Source organism: Amblyraja radiata, chromosome 29 (assembly GCF_010909765.2).
Source record: "Amblyraja radiata isolate CabotCenter1 chromosome 29, sAmbRad1.1.pri, whole genome shotgun sequence".
In the NCBI taxonomy this organism is placed as follows: domain Eukaryota; kingdom Metazoa; phylum Chordata; class Chondrichthyes; order Rajiformes; family Rajidae; genus Amblyraja; species Amblyraja radiata.
The window spans coordinates 13,478,024-13,492,388 of record NC_045984.1 but is presented as its reverse complement, the minus strand read 5'-3'; the positions used below and the strand labels follow the sequence as shown (position 1 = coordinate 13,492,388).

Below are 14,365 nucleotides of genomic sequence, written 5' to 3'. Positions count from 1 at the left end.
GAGGACAGTTAAAACTGGTTGGGCTTTAAAGAAGAGACTGTTATAGGTATAATCTAATTAATTCTCAACGTTGGCCTTTTAAGAAGAGACTGTTATAGGTGCAATCTTATTAATTCCCATGAAGATAAAGCCCATACTGAGAAAACGAAAGCAATGGCGAGTCAAAAAAAGGAGGAACAAAAGGCATTTGCAGATATCAGGTTGATAACACAAACAAACAGGCTGATTATAGAAAATTCAGAAGCAAAATACGAAAGAAAATAAGGGAGAGCAAGGAGAGAATATGAGGAAAGATTCCAAGGAAAGCAAAACTCATCTGTGGGCCGATAAGCAGTCAACATGTAACAAGAGGAAAGGTGGTACCAATGTGGAACCAAAAAGATTTACTCAATGGGCCATAGCTGAGGTTCTAGATGTCTGATTTACAGGAAAAATATGTGTCTCTGCAGAGGTGTTGGTAATGGTTTGTTATTGTCAAATGTATCAAGGTACAGGGAAAAGATTTTGTTTGTGTGCTATCCAAATAAATCAAATATAACTATAGAGGAATATAGTCAAGCCATACACAAGTGCAACAAAAAATACCAGAGTGCAGAAGATACTTTTCAACACAGCAGCTGGGTTGGCCTCCTTGGAACAGAAGAGATTGAGATGGGTTGTGGTAGAGATATTCAATATTGTGAAGAATTGGACAGAATGATTGAAGATGAACTATTTCCATTGATGGAAGAGGTGATGCCAGAAAACTTTGAGTTTTGGGAATTGGCAAAACAGCCACATGTAATGTTCCTGGATTGGATCTGGAGTGCACTGCTGCATTGATAGTGGTGGTAGATCCCAACATTACATTAAAAAGAACCTGTTTTTAATAATAATGAATAATCATTATTAATAATAAATAAATAAATGTTTAGGAAGGGGACGGAGGAGTGGAATGAGACAAGTTGCTGTTGTACAGAGCAGACATGGACAAAATGAGGCCAGAAGGCCTCTATACGTGATATAATATTTCTGTGATTTAAATAAAAACTTCTACACAGTTAGCTAATTGTAGCAATAGAGGGAGTATTTCTTTTTTAATCTGTGCCCCGAGATTGAAAAGGTTTGTGGGAAATAAATCAAGGTTCTCTTTTCAATCCCAGTCCAGTAGTAAGCAAGATCAGGGCCTAATGAAAAATAGGTGAAGAGAAAAGGGTCACAATCATTTGTTTTCTTCCTGCCTCTGAATAAATCATTTTCCATTAACTTTGACTATAAAATGAATTACACTGCTGAGATGATTTTTGCCTGGAGCCCTGCATCAGTAACAGGATGCCTGTGCACATTTATCATAAATATGAAGAGATTTTGCTTCAAATCCATATCCAAGTTAGTGTGTTGGAGTAATATTAAACAGGTTTACTCTCTTGCTGCTTTGCATGTGTCTCACGTGGTGGTTTCTCTGTTCCAGCCGTTGCAGATTACTCACTTCAGTAATATAAAATGAGTTCAGCACAACAGACTCCCCTTTAATTTATTTAGTTCAGAGATACAGCGTTGGAAACAGGCCCTTCAACCCACTGAATCCGTGCTGACCACGATCCCCGCACACTAACACTATCCTACACACACTAGGGACGATTTACATTTATATCAAGCCAATTAGCCTACAAGCCTGTACGTCTTTGGAGTGTGGGAGGAAACCGGAGAAAACCCACGCAGGTCACGAGGAGAACGTACAAACTCCGTACAAACAAGCACACGTAGTCAGGATCGAACCCAGGTCTCTGGCGCTGTAAGGCAGCAACTCTAACTCCGCGCCACCGTGCACATATCAATGTATTTATAGAAATGAGTCATCAGGGGAGTCAGTTGCATTTGAGCAGAGTTAAAAGTTAAGATGTCATGGGACATATTAAGAACACATTTGACATTTCTTCCTGTAGCGCTACAAATTTTATTATTATGCTAGAAACATATTTTGGTATGTTTTCCTGGTTTGAAAGCCTTAAGGACCTGCAAAGTGGTTATCACCAACTTCCTCCTTTGATTAATTTGCCGTCCCAGCTCTTCCTCCCCACACTCCTCTAATGCGCTAATGGGAAAAATAATGGTATCAATGGGAAGAATGATTCAACTTGTTCTAAGTGTTCCCCTTTATATCTTAATTTAAGATCCCCTGTACAAATGTTTCACACTTGTTTCTATCCTGTAAGGTCGATGCTGGAAAGTGCCCAGGTAAAGAGAATTCTAGACGACTCTGACTCAGATGAGGAGTTACAGCAACCACAGTGTAAAAAGAAGACACAAGTGCCAGGCAAGCCCACTGATATCCTCAATGAGGTAAGCGATTAAACACTATTAAACAATGCAACCTCCAAATAAGCTCTGAACTACATAGACTGCGGGTATTGGTTTTGTCTTTTTGCACTATTATTGTTTATTATTGTGTGTGTGTGTGTGTGTGTTGTGTGCATATATATATGTGTGTGTGTATGACAAAATACTACATTTACATATTCTATTGTGCTGCTGCTAGTAAGGATTCTATTGTTCCCTCTGGGACATATGACAATAAAACACTCTTGACTCTTGGGACTGATTTCAGTTTGGATACTTGAAAACTAAAGTCTGAAGAAGGGTCTCGACCCGAAACGTCAACCTTTCCTTCTCTCCAGAGATGCTGCCTGTGCCGCTAAAGTTACTCCAGCATTTTGTGTCTACCTTGAAAACTAAGGAATGTGCTCTATGCATTATTATAAAGTGGATATATTTTAGGAAACCCATTGTTAGAAAATGCAGACAAAACTGCCATCAGGAAAGAGATACCGTCTTCCCTATTCTGCCACCTTATACTTTCTATTTGTTGATTACTGCTTGTCCGTAAGAGTTTCTCCCAGCCCCTTTATGATCATCTGTTTACTGCCATGTCCGCCACAGATTTACCTCTCATAACATTTATAATCTTACCTTCGTTTGGCTTTCTCCTGGTTGTCATCTTTTAATGGTTAACACCCTATTTCTTTGGTCTTCAGTCAAATGATGAGGAGCTCTGACCTTGGGGATGTGCCTTCTTCCTCTCCACCGCATTCAGGAATTTCTCTCTGTAAACGTTACAGGAGTCAAGTAACACATGAAAAATCCGGTGAATTTTTTCTAAGTTCAGAATGATTAGAAACTGCGGACTTCCCAGTATGTTGCTGAGCAAGACTGAGCCCACAAGATAGTGATGCCATCTCCAATTTGCACTATGGTTATTGATGGAACCTACATCAATGAGCAGACCAGCGACACTTAGTCTCCTTCTTTTGACCCAATGTCAGCTCCCAGTAGAGTATTCCCATCAGCATCATTCCCTCTGATGCAACTTATTTCCTCTCCCATGGCCATCACCCTTCTCTTCATTCTTTTGCCAATGACCTGCACTATGGAGAGGATTTGTGGAGCCAATTAATATCTTGGAGTAAGGCTGGAACCAAAATGGCCCCTATTACTGAGCCTTCAATATGGCAACTGGTCGAGTGTAAATGGGCAGGGTAGATTTGACTGCGGTAGAAGATGCTGTGAACGTTTGTCATCAAAACAAACACGTGAAGAATTGTAAGAAGAGCAACATAGCAGCAGGCTGGCTACACCTTTGTGAATTGTGGTGAAATAAATAATTGAGATGCATGGGAGGCTATGGATGAATTATCTAGCCAGGGATGAGCAGAGGTGTCCACTTGATGGACAGATGCCTCTCCGTTAACAATCCTGTTTGGCTTTGATTTGACACTGAGAAGATGCAACGCAAGCCAGCTGTTGTTTGACCGTTTTTAGTGTAACCGTTTCTCTTTTCACAGAATCCTGATCATCAGAATGAGAAACCGAAGCGGGAGAGTTGGGAGCGGAGTGTGGGAAAGCTGAGTGGAAATCTTCAATTCTCCGGGTTGGTGGTGAAGAAAGCACCATGCCCAAAAGCAAATTCAACAACTCTGAAGAAGGGAATCATTATCCAGAAAGATGGCCCCACGAGCTTTGGTGAGTGTTGGATCCAACATCAATTATCATTATCATTATTATCCTTTATTGTAATCTTGCAAAGCAACAGTTGTACAGCACAAAATGAGACGACGTTTCCCAGGGAATACCGGAGAATCGCACGTAAAAACTTAAACATTTCACACATAAAATAAAAACGATAACAAACAATCCAGTTCCTGATAAAACAGTACGAATAGTTAAATAAAGTGCAGGTAAAAACAGCAACATTAAAAATACAAGTAAAAAACAGTCATAAAATGTCCAGCTGATTTAAGTGGCCTGAGCCAGTGCCAGAGTTATTACTCAGTGCCAGTTATTAAATTATCAGTGCAAAAGCAGCAGAATCAGGTGGAGTGACTGTTTAGCAGCCTCACAGCCTGTGGAAGGAAGCTGTTTAGCAGTCTGGTTGTCCGGGCTTTGATGCTACGGTATCTCTTTCCTGATGGCAGGAGATCAAGGGAATAAGTTCAGTTTATTTGTTTTCAATTGAATTGTGTATGTGTGTTATTAAACTAAAAATGTAATTTATTTCTCCTGGTACTGTGGGGCTCATCACCGAGTAGTATACTTATCAAAAGCCCCAAAATCACAATTCTGTCAGTCTTTGGATCCATGAAATTTGATTAAGTGGTAATCCTAATTTGGTAGCATCTTTACACAGAGTTAGAAGGCTGTGGGTTCAAGTGCACTCCAACAATTTGAGCCTAAGATTGTGGGAGTCCCGTGTGTAGGAAGGAACGGCAGATGCTGGTTTATACTGAAGATAGACCCATAATGCTGGAGTAACTCAGCGGGTCAGGCAGCATCTATGGGGAAAAGGTGCTGGTGACGTTTTTGGTCGGAACCCATCTTCAGACTGAAAGATAGAGAAGGCCAGAACAAAACAGGGCCGGCTGCAGATGACCTCAGGAAGAGTGGAGTCCATAATGGCCTATTGTTGGCTGGGGAAGATGTGCTAGTTACAGGGATACAAGGATGTGAACAGCAGAACTAGTAGGACAACTAGGGTGAGGGGGAAGGAATGCAGAAGTCACTTGGAATTAGAGAAATGAACATTCATACCGCTAGGTTGTAAGTCCCATGGGAGTCCCATGGTTGGGATGGGCAGTTAAACTGTCTCATTGAGGATATAATCCCAATTAAAGAAAAACAGTGGATTCCTCCTGCAGAACTTTCTGTTCTGTAACATATTAATTAATGTTTATCAGACCTTATTTGTATTCAAATTTGGTTTGTTTCCCAATAGTCGACCTCTTGCAATGAAGCAGACTTGGATATTAGTTATTTCTTCCCACATTCCAGGATTGTATAATGTTTTAAATGAGCATCATTTTGGAAGTAACCATTGTTAGTTATAACTGGTTCCCATTTGTTTTGGCAGTTGTAATTGTCAAGTTAATCAAGTATTTATTTGTCATATTCACTGGATATGAACAGGAACAATGATTTGCTGCAACTTTCCAATCACATTAAATGCAACAACATCAATAAAAAAATAAATATACAGTAAATTATCAGTAATTCTAAATAAATTGGACCATGTTAGTGCAAAAATCTAAAGTATGTAGAGCAGGCATCATGGTGCAAATCCCTAATAGTTTTGGTGCTGGGGTGGGATTGTGTTTAAGGTTTGTGTGCAGGGTGCTTCAAGAACCTGCCGGGAAGTTATCCCGAATCTGAAGGTAACTGTTCCCAGGCTCCTGGACCTTGTTCCCAATGCTAACATAATAATAATAATAATAATAATAATAATAATAATAATAATAATATCTTTTATTGCCATTGCCCATAAGCGTAACGAGATTTGGTATGCAGTTTCCATCCGATGTCATAACTTAAATAACTAATAAGATTTAGATACCCCGAGAACATGGTTTGTAAAAAGAACATTACAACAGTAAAATAGTCAAAACAGTTCAAACAGACCATGTGAGGTCCTCTGAAATGTGAGTGCCCAGAAACCTAAAGCTGGACACTCTCCACACTGTCCCCGTAGATGGAGATTGGGGCGTATTCTCTATTATGTGACCTCCTGAAGTCAATAATCAGCTCCTTGGTCTTGGAGGTGTTTAGTGACAAGTTGTTGCGTGCGCACCAGTCCGCCAGGTTCTGCACCTCCGCTCTGTATTTTGTTTCATCACCATGAAGAGAGTGTGGCCAAGGTGATGTGGGTCTTTGATGATACAGGTGCACAATCTTTTATCCGAAAGCCTTGGGACCAGACACTTTTCGTAATTCGGAATTTTTCGGCTTTCGGAATGGAAGATTTTTAGCGTAGATTTTAACAGCTGGCTCAGTGGTAGAGTGCTCGGCTCATATCCGCAAGGTCGCGAGTTTGCGCCTCGATCCCGGAAGTTACTCGATCGCGAGTTTGAGTCTTCAATGTAGTTTTTTCTTGCAGAATAGGAGAGAATAGGGAGGGTTAGGCTGGGATCATTCTCTGCGAGATGATCTTAGTGCGGGAGACAAGTGTAGGAGAGGTGTACTGACTGTGTGTGCAGAACTTTGGAAGTGATTGGCCACCATTCTCAAAAGCCGCTGTGTCTCCCTGTCCCTCCAACTCCAGAGAAATCCGCTCCCCGATGGGCCGCTACGGCGACAAGTGGCAGTTCGCCCACAGCCCGAGCTGCGCCACCCCAAGAACAAGACGTACCTTGCACACCATCAGCTTCTGCCCCTACGGGGAGCGTGTTCCTCTGGAGTTGGAGCGGGGCTGGGCTGGAGTTGCTGATCTGGGATCTCCGTGCTTGCAGTGGGCCTGGGGGTCGGTGTCCCGATGAGGGGGCGCAGCTCGGGCTGTGGGCGAACTGCCACTTGTCGCAGTAGCGGCCCATCGGGGAGCGGGTTCTGGTGGTCCTGACGTCTCTCAGCTCCTGCCCAGGGGGGTGGCCGGAGACGTCAGGACCAACAGGAACCCGCTCCCCGATGGGCCGCTACAGCGACAAGTGGCAGTTCACCCACAGCCCGAGCTGCGCCCCCTCATCCGCAACCCGGGTTCCTCTGGAGTTGGAGCGGGGCTGGGCTAGAGTTGCTGCTGGCTGTGAGTCTCTGGGATCTCCGTGCTTGCAGTCGGTGTCCCGTTGGTCCTGACGTCTCCAGCCACCCCCCTGGACAGGAGCTGAGACTGGGAACTGTACCGCCCTTGCGCCCTCCCTCTGTAACTGCAAACAACCCCACTCCCCTGCTCACCTGCAAGGACGGTACAGTTCCCAGTCTCAGCTCCTGTCCAGGGGGGTGGCCGGAGACGTCACAGCCCGAGCTGCGCCCCCTCATCCGCAACCCCAAGAACAAGACGTACCTTGCACACCATCAGCTTCTGTCCCTACGGGGAGCGTGTTCCTCTGGAGTTGGAACGGGGCTGGGCTGCTGCTGGCTGTGGGTCTCTGGGATCTCCGTGCTTGCAGTGGGCCTGGGGGTCGGTGTCCTGTTGGTCCTGATGTCTCCGGTGACTGGCACTGACCTGCTGGCATCGCCGACGTGAAGACAGTGCAAAGCCCCCGCGCCGGTGCAATGGGCGGGGAGCTGGAGAGGGGAGGGAAGGGGTCACACACATGGCCGGGAAGCAGAGGGGTGTAGGTGGGGTGAAACTGAAGGGAGCGACAATCTGCTGCTGCCTGCCCGCTGAGTTAAAAAGTTCCCACGCAAGACTCACGATACACTGTGTATCGTGAGTCTACCGTGGGAACTTTTTAACTCAGCGGGCAGGCAGCAGCAGATTGTCAATTATTAACCCTCCCACGCTATACACCCTCACCTTCTCTTTTATGAATGGGGATTTAGTTCCCCTTTCTTCGAGGACCGACTGGAGGTTCCGCTGTCACCTCTGCGGGCCGCCCTCGGTGAACGTCTTCAAGGACCTTTCTTCAAGGACCGAAAAAATGTCCGCTATTCGGAGCATTTCGTTATTTGGAATTTCGGATAAAAGGTTGTGCACCTGTATAACCCAGTTTAGTGCTTCCTGTAGATCCCTTTGCTGGTGTGGAGGCCTGTACCCGTGATGGACCAGGCAATGTCCACCACTTCCTACAGCCCCCTTCATTCCTGAGCAGTTGAATTTCCACACCAGGCCACAATGCAACCAGTCGGTACACTCTCCACCACACAGGTTGTAGAAGTTCAATAGAATATTCGGTGACATGCTGAATCGCCTCCAACTTCTCAGGTAATAGAGGCATTGATAAGCTTTCTTTATCATCGCATCAATGTGCAAGAGATAGATATAGAGTTCATATGATGCCATCGAGGTCTCATTTTAACATTTCACATTTGTCAACGGTGTCCACATTGTGTTGAAATACAGTTCAGGTCGCATGTTCAGCTTTTGGTGTAAGACTTACAAGTTGTCTGGGGTTAAGGGGAGAAGGCAGGAGAATGGGGTTATGAGGGAGAGATAGATCAGCCATGATTGAGTGGCGGAGTAGACTTGATGCGCCGAATGGCCTAATTCTGCTCCTATCACTCATGACCTTAAAGCTTACTGAAAATGGTAATCTTGGGAAGGGTTCAACAAAATTTTACACGAGTGAAATAGCATATCAATATACGCTGAAATATAACTCAGAAAAGTATATGAATGTATTCCTGTCTCGTCACATTTGTTTGCATGTTCCAGGTGCCGCTGAGCAGAATGCACTGACGTTGCCTCCGGCTCAGTGTGGGCAGACACCAGCAGCCAACAGTTCATCCTTGAGCCTGCTGGGGGCGTACTCCGACAGCGAGGAAAGCCAGAGTGACTAGGATTTGCATTTGATTCAGCCAAGTGTGGAATTGTTCAAAGAGATGAACAGTTCTTCCTGTCATCGTGGTGGCAGTTCATCTCTGCTCTTGTGCATAAACTGCTGATACCCAATTTTAATTGGAATCATAATCAAATCTTTCTCTGAAGTACTGAATAATTCCCTTTTTCCACTTTATTTGGGTGAAATTGTAATAACAAGGAGAAGGCTTTGTTTTTTTGTTACTCAGTGATACAACAGGTTTCTGCACACATGGGTATAAATGAGGCTGGCCAAGTACTTCATAGTACAGAAATTCCAGCACTGCTAGAAACTGATCATCTGGTCACAAGTGTGTGTTGTCTATCTTTGTTCATTTACTCAAAGACTCATAATTGATTCCTACATTTCTGATATGGTGAATGTATGTATTATTCTATGTCAGGGGTTCCCAACCTTTTTCGCCGTTTACCCCTGGCAACTTTAATAGCACATAACAATGTTATTTCACTTGTATATGAACAACTAATGATGGACAGATAACGGTATACCAGAACTAAACACAGTCAGTCAATGAGAAAAAATATGTACAAATCCAGAATCAACAAATATACCCCCTGAGCAGGCGAAATTTACCCTCTGGCGGTAATTTACCCCAGCTTGGGAACCCTTGCTCTATGTTATGCATCAAATCTACTTCTCTGACTTATCAAGGCAATCTTTCTGAACTGTCCTAAATTAAAAACTGCAATCTACCTAATCCCTGCCATCCCTGACTTCCCCCCCCCCCCCCCCCCCGCTCAGCATTACCACCTATGCATTACTATTGTGTAATTCACAGTTCAGACCGCCAGTGTTTTACAAACTTCTGAAATAAAATGCAGTTTTAACCTCATTCTTTGTTGTTCTTTCTGTACAGATATTGTTAGGCTACCGATAATGCAATTCTGTAAAAAGCTTTGACACTTTTGAATGAATGGGTAAACTGCATCCCAGGGAGGAAACAAAGTGCTGGAGTAATGGCACAGTGGCGCAGCAGTAGAGTTGTTGCCTTACAGCGGTAAAAAGACACGGGGTCAATCCTCACTACGGATGCTGTCTGTATGGAGTTTGTACGTTCACCCCATGATCATGTCCGTTTCTCTGGGAGCTCCGGTTTCCTCCTACAAGCCAAAGACTTACAGGTTTGTAGGTTAATTGGCTTCGAAAAAATAGTAAATTGTTCTTAGCGTGTAAGATAGTGGTTGTGTATAGGGTGATCGTTGGTGGGCACGGACTCGGTGGGCCAAAGTGACTGTTTCCACACTGTATCTCTAAACTAAGCTAAACTGACTCAATAGGTTAGGCAGCATCTCTGAAGAACACGGATAGATGATATTTCAGGTCAGAACCTCTCTTCAGACTTCGACCCGAAAGGTCACCTGTCCATGTTCTCCAGAGATGCTGCCTGACCCACCGAGTTATTCCACCACTTTGTGTCCTTTTGTGTAAACCAACATCTGCAGTTCCTTGTTTCTACATCCTGGGGAGGTATTTCCTACTTTCAGGACAAAAGAATCGTGATCAAAATTTGAGCAGAAACATTGAAAGTACTACTGAGGTCTAATTTTACAAAATAAACATGAAAAGTGGTAGTAATAAAAAGTGTTTGTGACAGACTGCAATAGATTCCATTTAATTATAAGCCACATTGTCTATTGGTATAATTATATGTTTCTATGATCTGTAAAATGTAATAAATATGTAAATAGAATTCATGTAAATGAAATATTTATACAATATTATACAGTCTAGTAATTGAGCCATGCAGTTGATTTAAAATGTATGAGTAGTTTTTACAGCTGGAGGTAATGTTTTAATTGATGAGTTCAGTGTTGGATTTGCCATGTCAGTCTTATTATTTTGTGAATTTTATAATAAGCCTACTCTCATTTTTCTTTTTGTCTTTGCAATTTAATCCATGACTGATATGTTGTGTGTGTTTTTTTTTAATATTCACTTTCAGCATGAAAGCCTCTTAAAAAGCATGAATTTAGATTGTGCCTGAGCATGTGAATCAACACTCAGATACAGGGGGAGTACAGAGCTAATAGGACTTGATGTTTCAATCCCTGTAGTAAGTCGGCACTCTTGATATTTGCAGTGGGATTGGAGTGGTGAAAGGTAGGGTAGGTAGGTCATCGGGGTCATCAGGTGGGCACCCTCCTTCTTTGACGTTTCATTGATAAGCCCACAACGTCTCCAGAGGGCTCAACGGTGATACCTGGCATCCCAGGTACACCCCCCTCAATTCCATATCTTCATCTTGCAGCCCACTTGTTATCGTTCCTTTTGATCCAAAGCCAATTGCTGCTTTTTTCTGCAGAATTTGATAATGACTTGATTGCTTGTTGGAGGGAGTGACAACTCACCCCCATTTTCTTTAATAGACTGGTCATAGATTGTTTTGTGTGTTGTGTGTTTTTTTAATATTCACTTTCACCACTCAATCAGATACAGGGGGAGAATATGAGAGATTAATGTGTGATGGAATATTCTTCAATTACCTGTTTTAATTTTAAAAACCATTGTAAAAATTTGACTCCAATTGACAGTGACAGAAAAATGAAATCAATTAGTTTCTTCTTTGGAAGCTATTCCAATTTCTTACATTTATACAGTGGAGAGAGAGAATGGTACATGAATCGTTGTTCCCAAAGTCAGACCTCTGCTCATGAATTTCTAGCTTATAGACATTCCGGGGCAGTGGTCTCACTTTGAATACAGTTCCAATGTGAAATCAAGAGAGGAATAGATGGTCTGAAGAGTCTGAAGAAGGGTTAGGGCCTGAAACGTTGCCTATTTCCTTCGCTCCATAGAGGAAACAGATTTTTGGTTGAATAAGTAGCAACCTCTCCCATTAAAAGCAAGGTAATTTTCCCAGGCAAAAAAAACAACCGTGGAGAATAACTATGTACAAATTGAGTACAAATTGTCATCCCAAAGACACACAGGTTGGTAAGTTCCTGAGTCATCAATGCAGGCTCTGCTTTTTCCTGTACCTTCCCATACCTCTAGTTTTCCCCCCTCCCTGATCCAATTTGATGAAGAGTCTTGACCCAAAATGTCACCCATTGGTAGGTTAGTTGGCCGCCATGACTGGTTAGTGGTAGGCTATAGGGGACCGCGAGTGGGAGAGAAAATTGGAGGAACAGCAGATGCTGGATCACCAAAAGAAAAACTTAGTGTTAGAGTAACTCAGCCGATCAGGCACCATCTCTGGGGGACATGAATAGAGAACATTTTGAGTCAGGACCTTCCTTCAGACTGATTGTAATAGGGGGAGAAAGTTGGAAAAGAGGTGGGGGTGATATGGGGAGAACAGGTTACGGAGATCAGTTGTTGTCAGGGCCATTATAGGTTCAGTTGGCTAAATGGGTTCCTGGCACAAAAACCTAGAAATATAGAATCTAATAGGATAATGGGGACACACAATCCAATATTACTCTTCAATTAATTTAATAGAGTGATGGCTCACACAAAGTGTAATTCTCTTTAGCTGGGGTAGAAGGTGAGGTATGTGGGGATGGAATAGTGGTGGGGTCAGTCAATGTTCCTGCCCCTTCCTATTATGTAGTCACTCTCATTCTGAAGTGCACCTTCATTAAGAGCAGGATAGGGTTCTGATCTGATGCCCCTGTTGCTGAATATCTTTTTGGCTTTCAGTGCCTATAAGCTGTACTTTGTCTACCACTTCCGATTTCCATTAATGCATCAAAATAGTAAGATTAAACGAGAACTTACCAGTTTGAAGTTTGATATTTATTTTATGAGGAGTTACGTCGAGGGACTACGTGAAGAAGGCCGTCCAGGCGCACGCGCGTCAAACTTCAAAGCAGCGGTGTGAAATCACAGATGATATGTTCCGAAGCATAATAGTAAGCTACGTGATACAAACTTAACTTACCTTTGATCTTTACTAGGGTGGGAGCGGAGGGCACGTAGTCCCTCGATGTAACTCGCCCCCTTCCTATTTAAATAAAGATCACACTTCAAACTGGTAAGTTACTTCGGAGTCACATGAGTGACTACGTGAAGATTTTAAAGCTTCTGTGATTTCAGGCCGTAGATTGGGTTCCGGCGTATCACTGCATTTTGCTTGACTCTATGAGTGAAAACAGTCAATAACATGCAAACCATCATACTTGTTTAATTAATTAATGGTATATTTTATGATAAACATTATGTGTCCCATTTTAATCACTAGGGACATTTAATACTGAATCCAAAACAGTACCACCAAATACACCAGGGTCTGCAATTTCTTTGTGATAATACTTGTGAAACATCCTTTCATTTGGCCATCCTGCGGCCACGAGGATATGGTCTATTGGAACGTCCAAATCCTTGGCCGCCGATGTTGCTGCCGCCCTGGTGGAATGAGATTTAAATTTGTCAGTATCAATTCCTGCATCCAATAGCACCTTCTTCAGCCATCTTGAAATTGTTTGTGTTGTCACTTTTTTGTGTGGCTTTTTATGGCTGATGAATAATGCAGATTCTACACCTCTAAGATGCTTGGTGGTCTCAATGTAGTGTTTCAAATATGTAACTACACAAAGTCTTTGATCTGAAGGATATGCTGAAAAAAACAATTTACACCCCGAGACTCCTGGTCTGCTCTGTTTTAGCAAGTCATAGACATAGAATGTAATTTCCTCTGTTGTCATTCCCATTCTGTCTATCCTTAACTTGTGTAATGTTTGTACTCTTTGGGCTGATGTCGTCTTGAGTACTTACTGCGGTGCGCTTTCCCCTATTCCTCCCACCTTTCTCCATAAACTAAGACTTGCCTGTTTCTGCACGCAGTCTTTCCGGGAAAAAAGCAGCCTGAAAGTGAAAGTAAAAATACTTACGTTCAGGTTTTCTTTCACTCACCGCTTGGAGGTCCGTCCTCCTACCGCGGTCGCAGCGCAATGCGTCTGATGAGATGACACGCGTGCGCCTGGACGACCTTCTTCACGTAGTCACTCACGTGACTCCGAAGTAAAATTGAGTGTTAATCCAAGGAGAACGATGCAATAAAGCTGAAGATGTTGGAGATCAGAAACAGAAACAGAAAACGCTAGAAATACTCGGGCTGATCAGGCTGCATCTGCGGGAAGAGAAACAGAGTTAACGTTTCAGATCGGAGATTCCTGATCAGAACTTCAAAGAAGAAAAAATAGTGTTAAGCTCCAGAGAAAGTGGGGGAGGGGGAATATCTCCAATAAGATGAAACAAGAGTAACCGTGGAGGTAAAGCTGTAAACAAGTTTATCAGGTCAATGAGTGAATGGAAACGTTTAGAGGGGGAGAACACAAGCAAACGAACATAGCTAAAAGTGTGTGAGAGTCACAAAATGCAGAGGGGTTCAAACCGGGCAGGACCGACTGGCCATGTCCTTCACACTCAAAGAAAATATTAATGGAAGACAAAAAAATCATGTTGAGATACTACTACAGAAGGATGACTGATACAGACCGAGGAATCAAGCTATAGAATTCAGCTTGTATTTTGTAGTATGTGTTGATGAATTCAACTGAACCACCCCACCGCACCCAGAGAGCTGTCCTGAACCACTATCTACCTCCTTGGGGACACTCGGACTATCTTTGATCGGACTTTAC

General features: G+C 43.0%; 1 protein-coding gene across 2 annotated transcripts in view; it reads left to right on the top strand.

The window, feature by feature from the left end:
* The window catches only part of yju2 (YJU2 splicing factor homolog), a 42,218-nt gene that overhangs the window by 14,757 nt on the left and 13,096 nt on the right, over window positions 1-14,365 (top strand). The window contains exons 6-8 of one of the 2 annotated variants that reach the window (XR_004416215.1): window positions 2,196-2,322; window positions 3,822-3,999; window positions 8,615-9,396. Coding sequence is in view for 1 of the 2 variants with exons in the window: in XM_033046608.1 (XP_032902499.1) it covers window positions 2,196-2,322; window positions 3,822-3,999; window positions 8,615-8,739 (430 nt within the window). In the remaining variant the exon portion in view is untranslated. Of the gene's footprint in view, window positions 1-2,195; window positions 2,323-3,821; window positions 4,000-8,614; window positions 9,613-14,365 lie in introns of those variants that run through there. The other variant, XM_033046608.1, reaches the window with a different exon arrangement.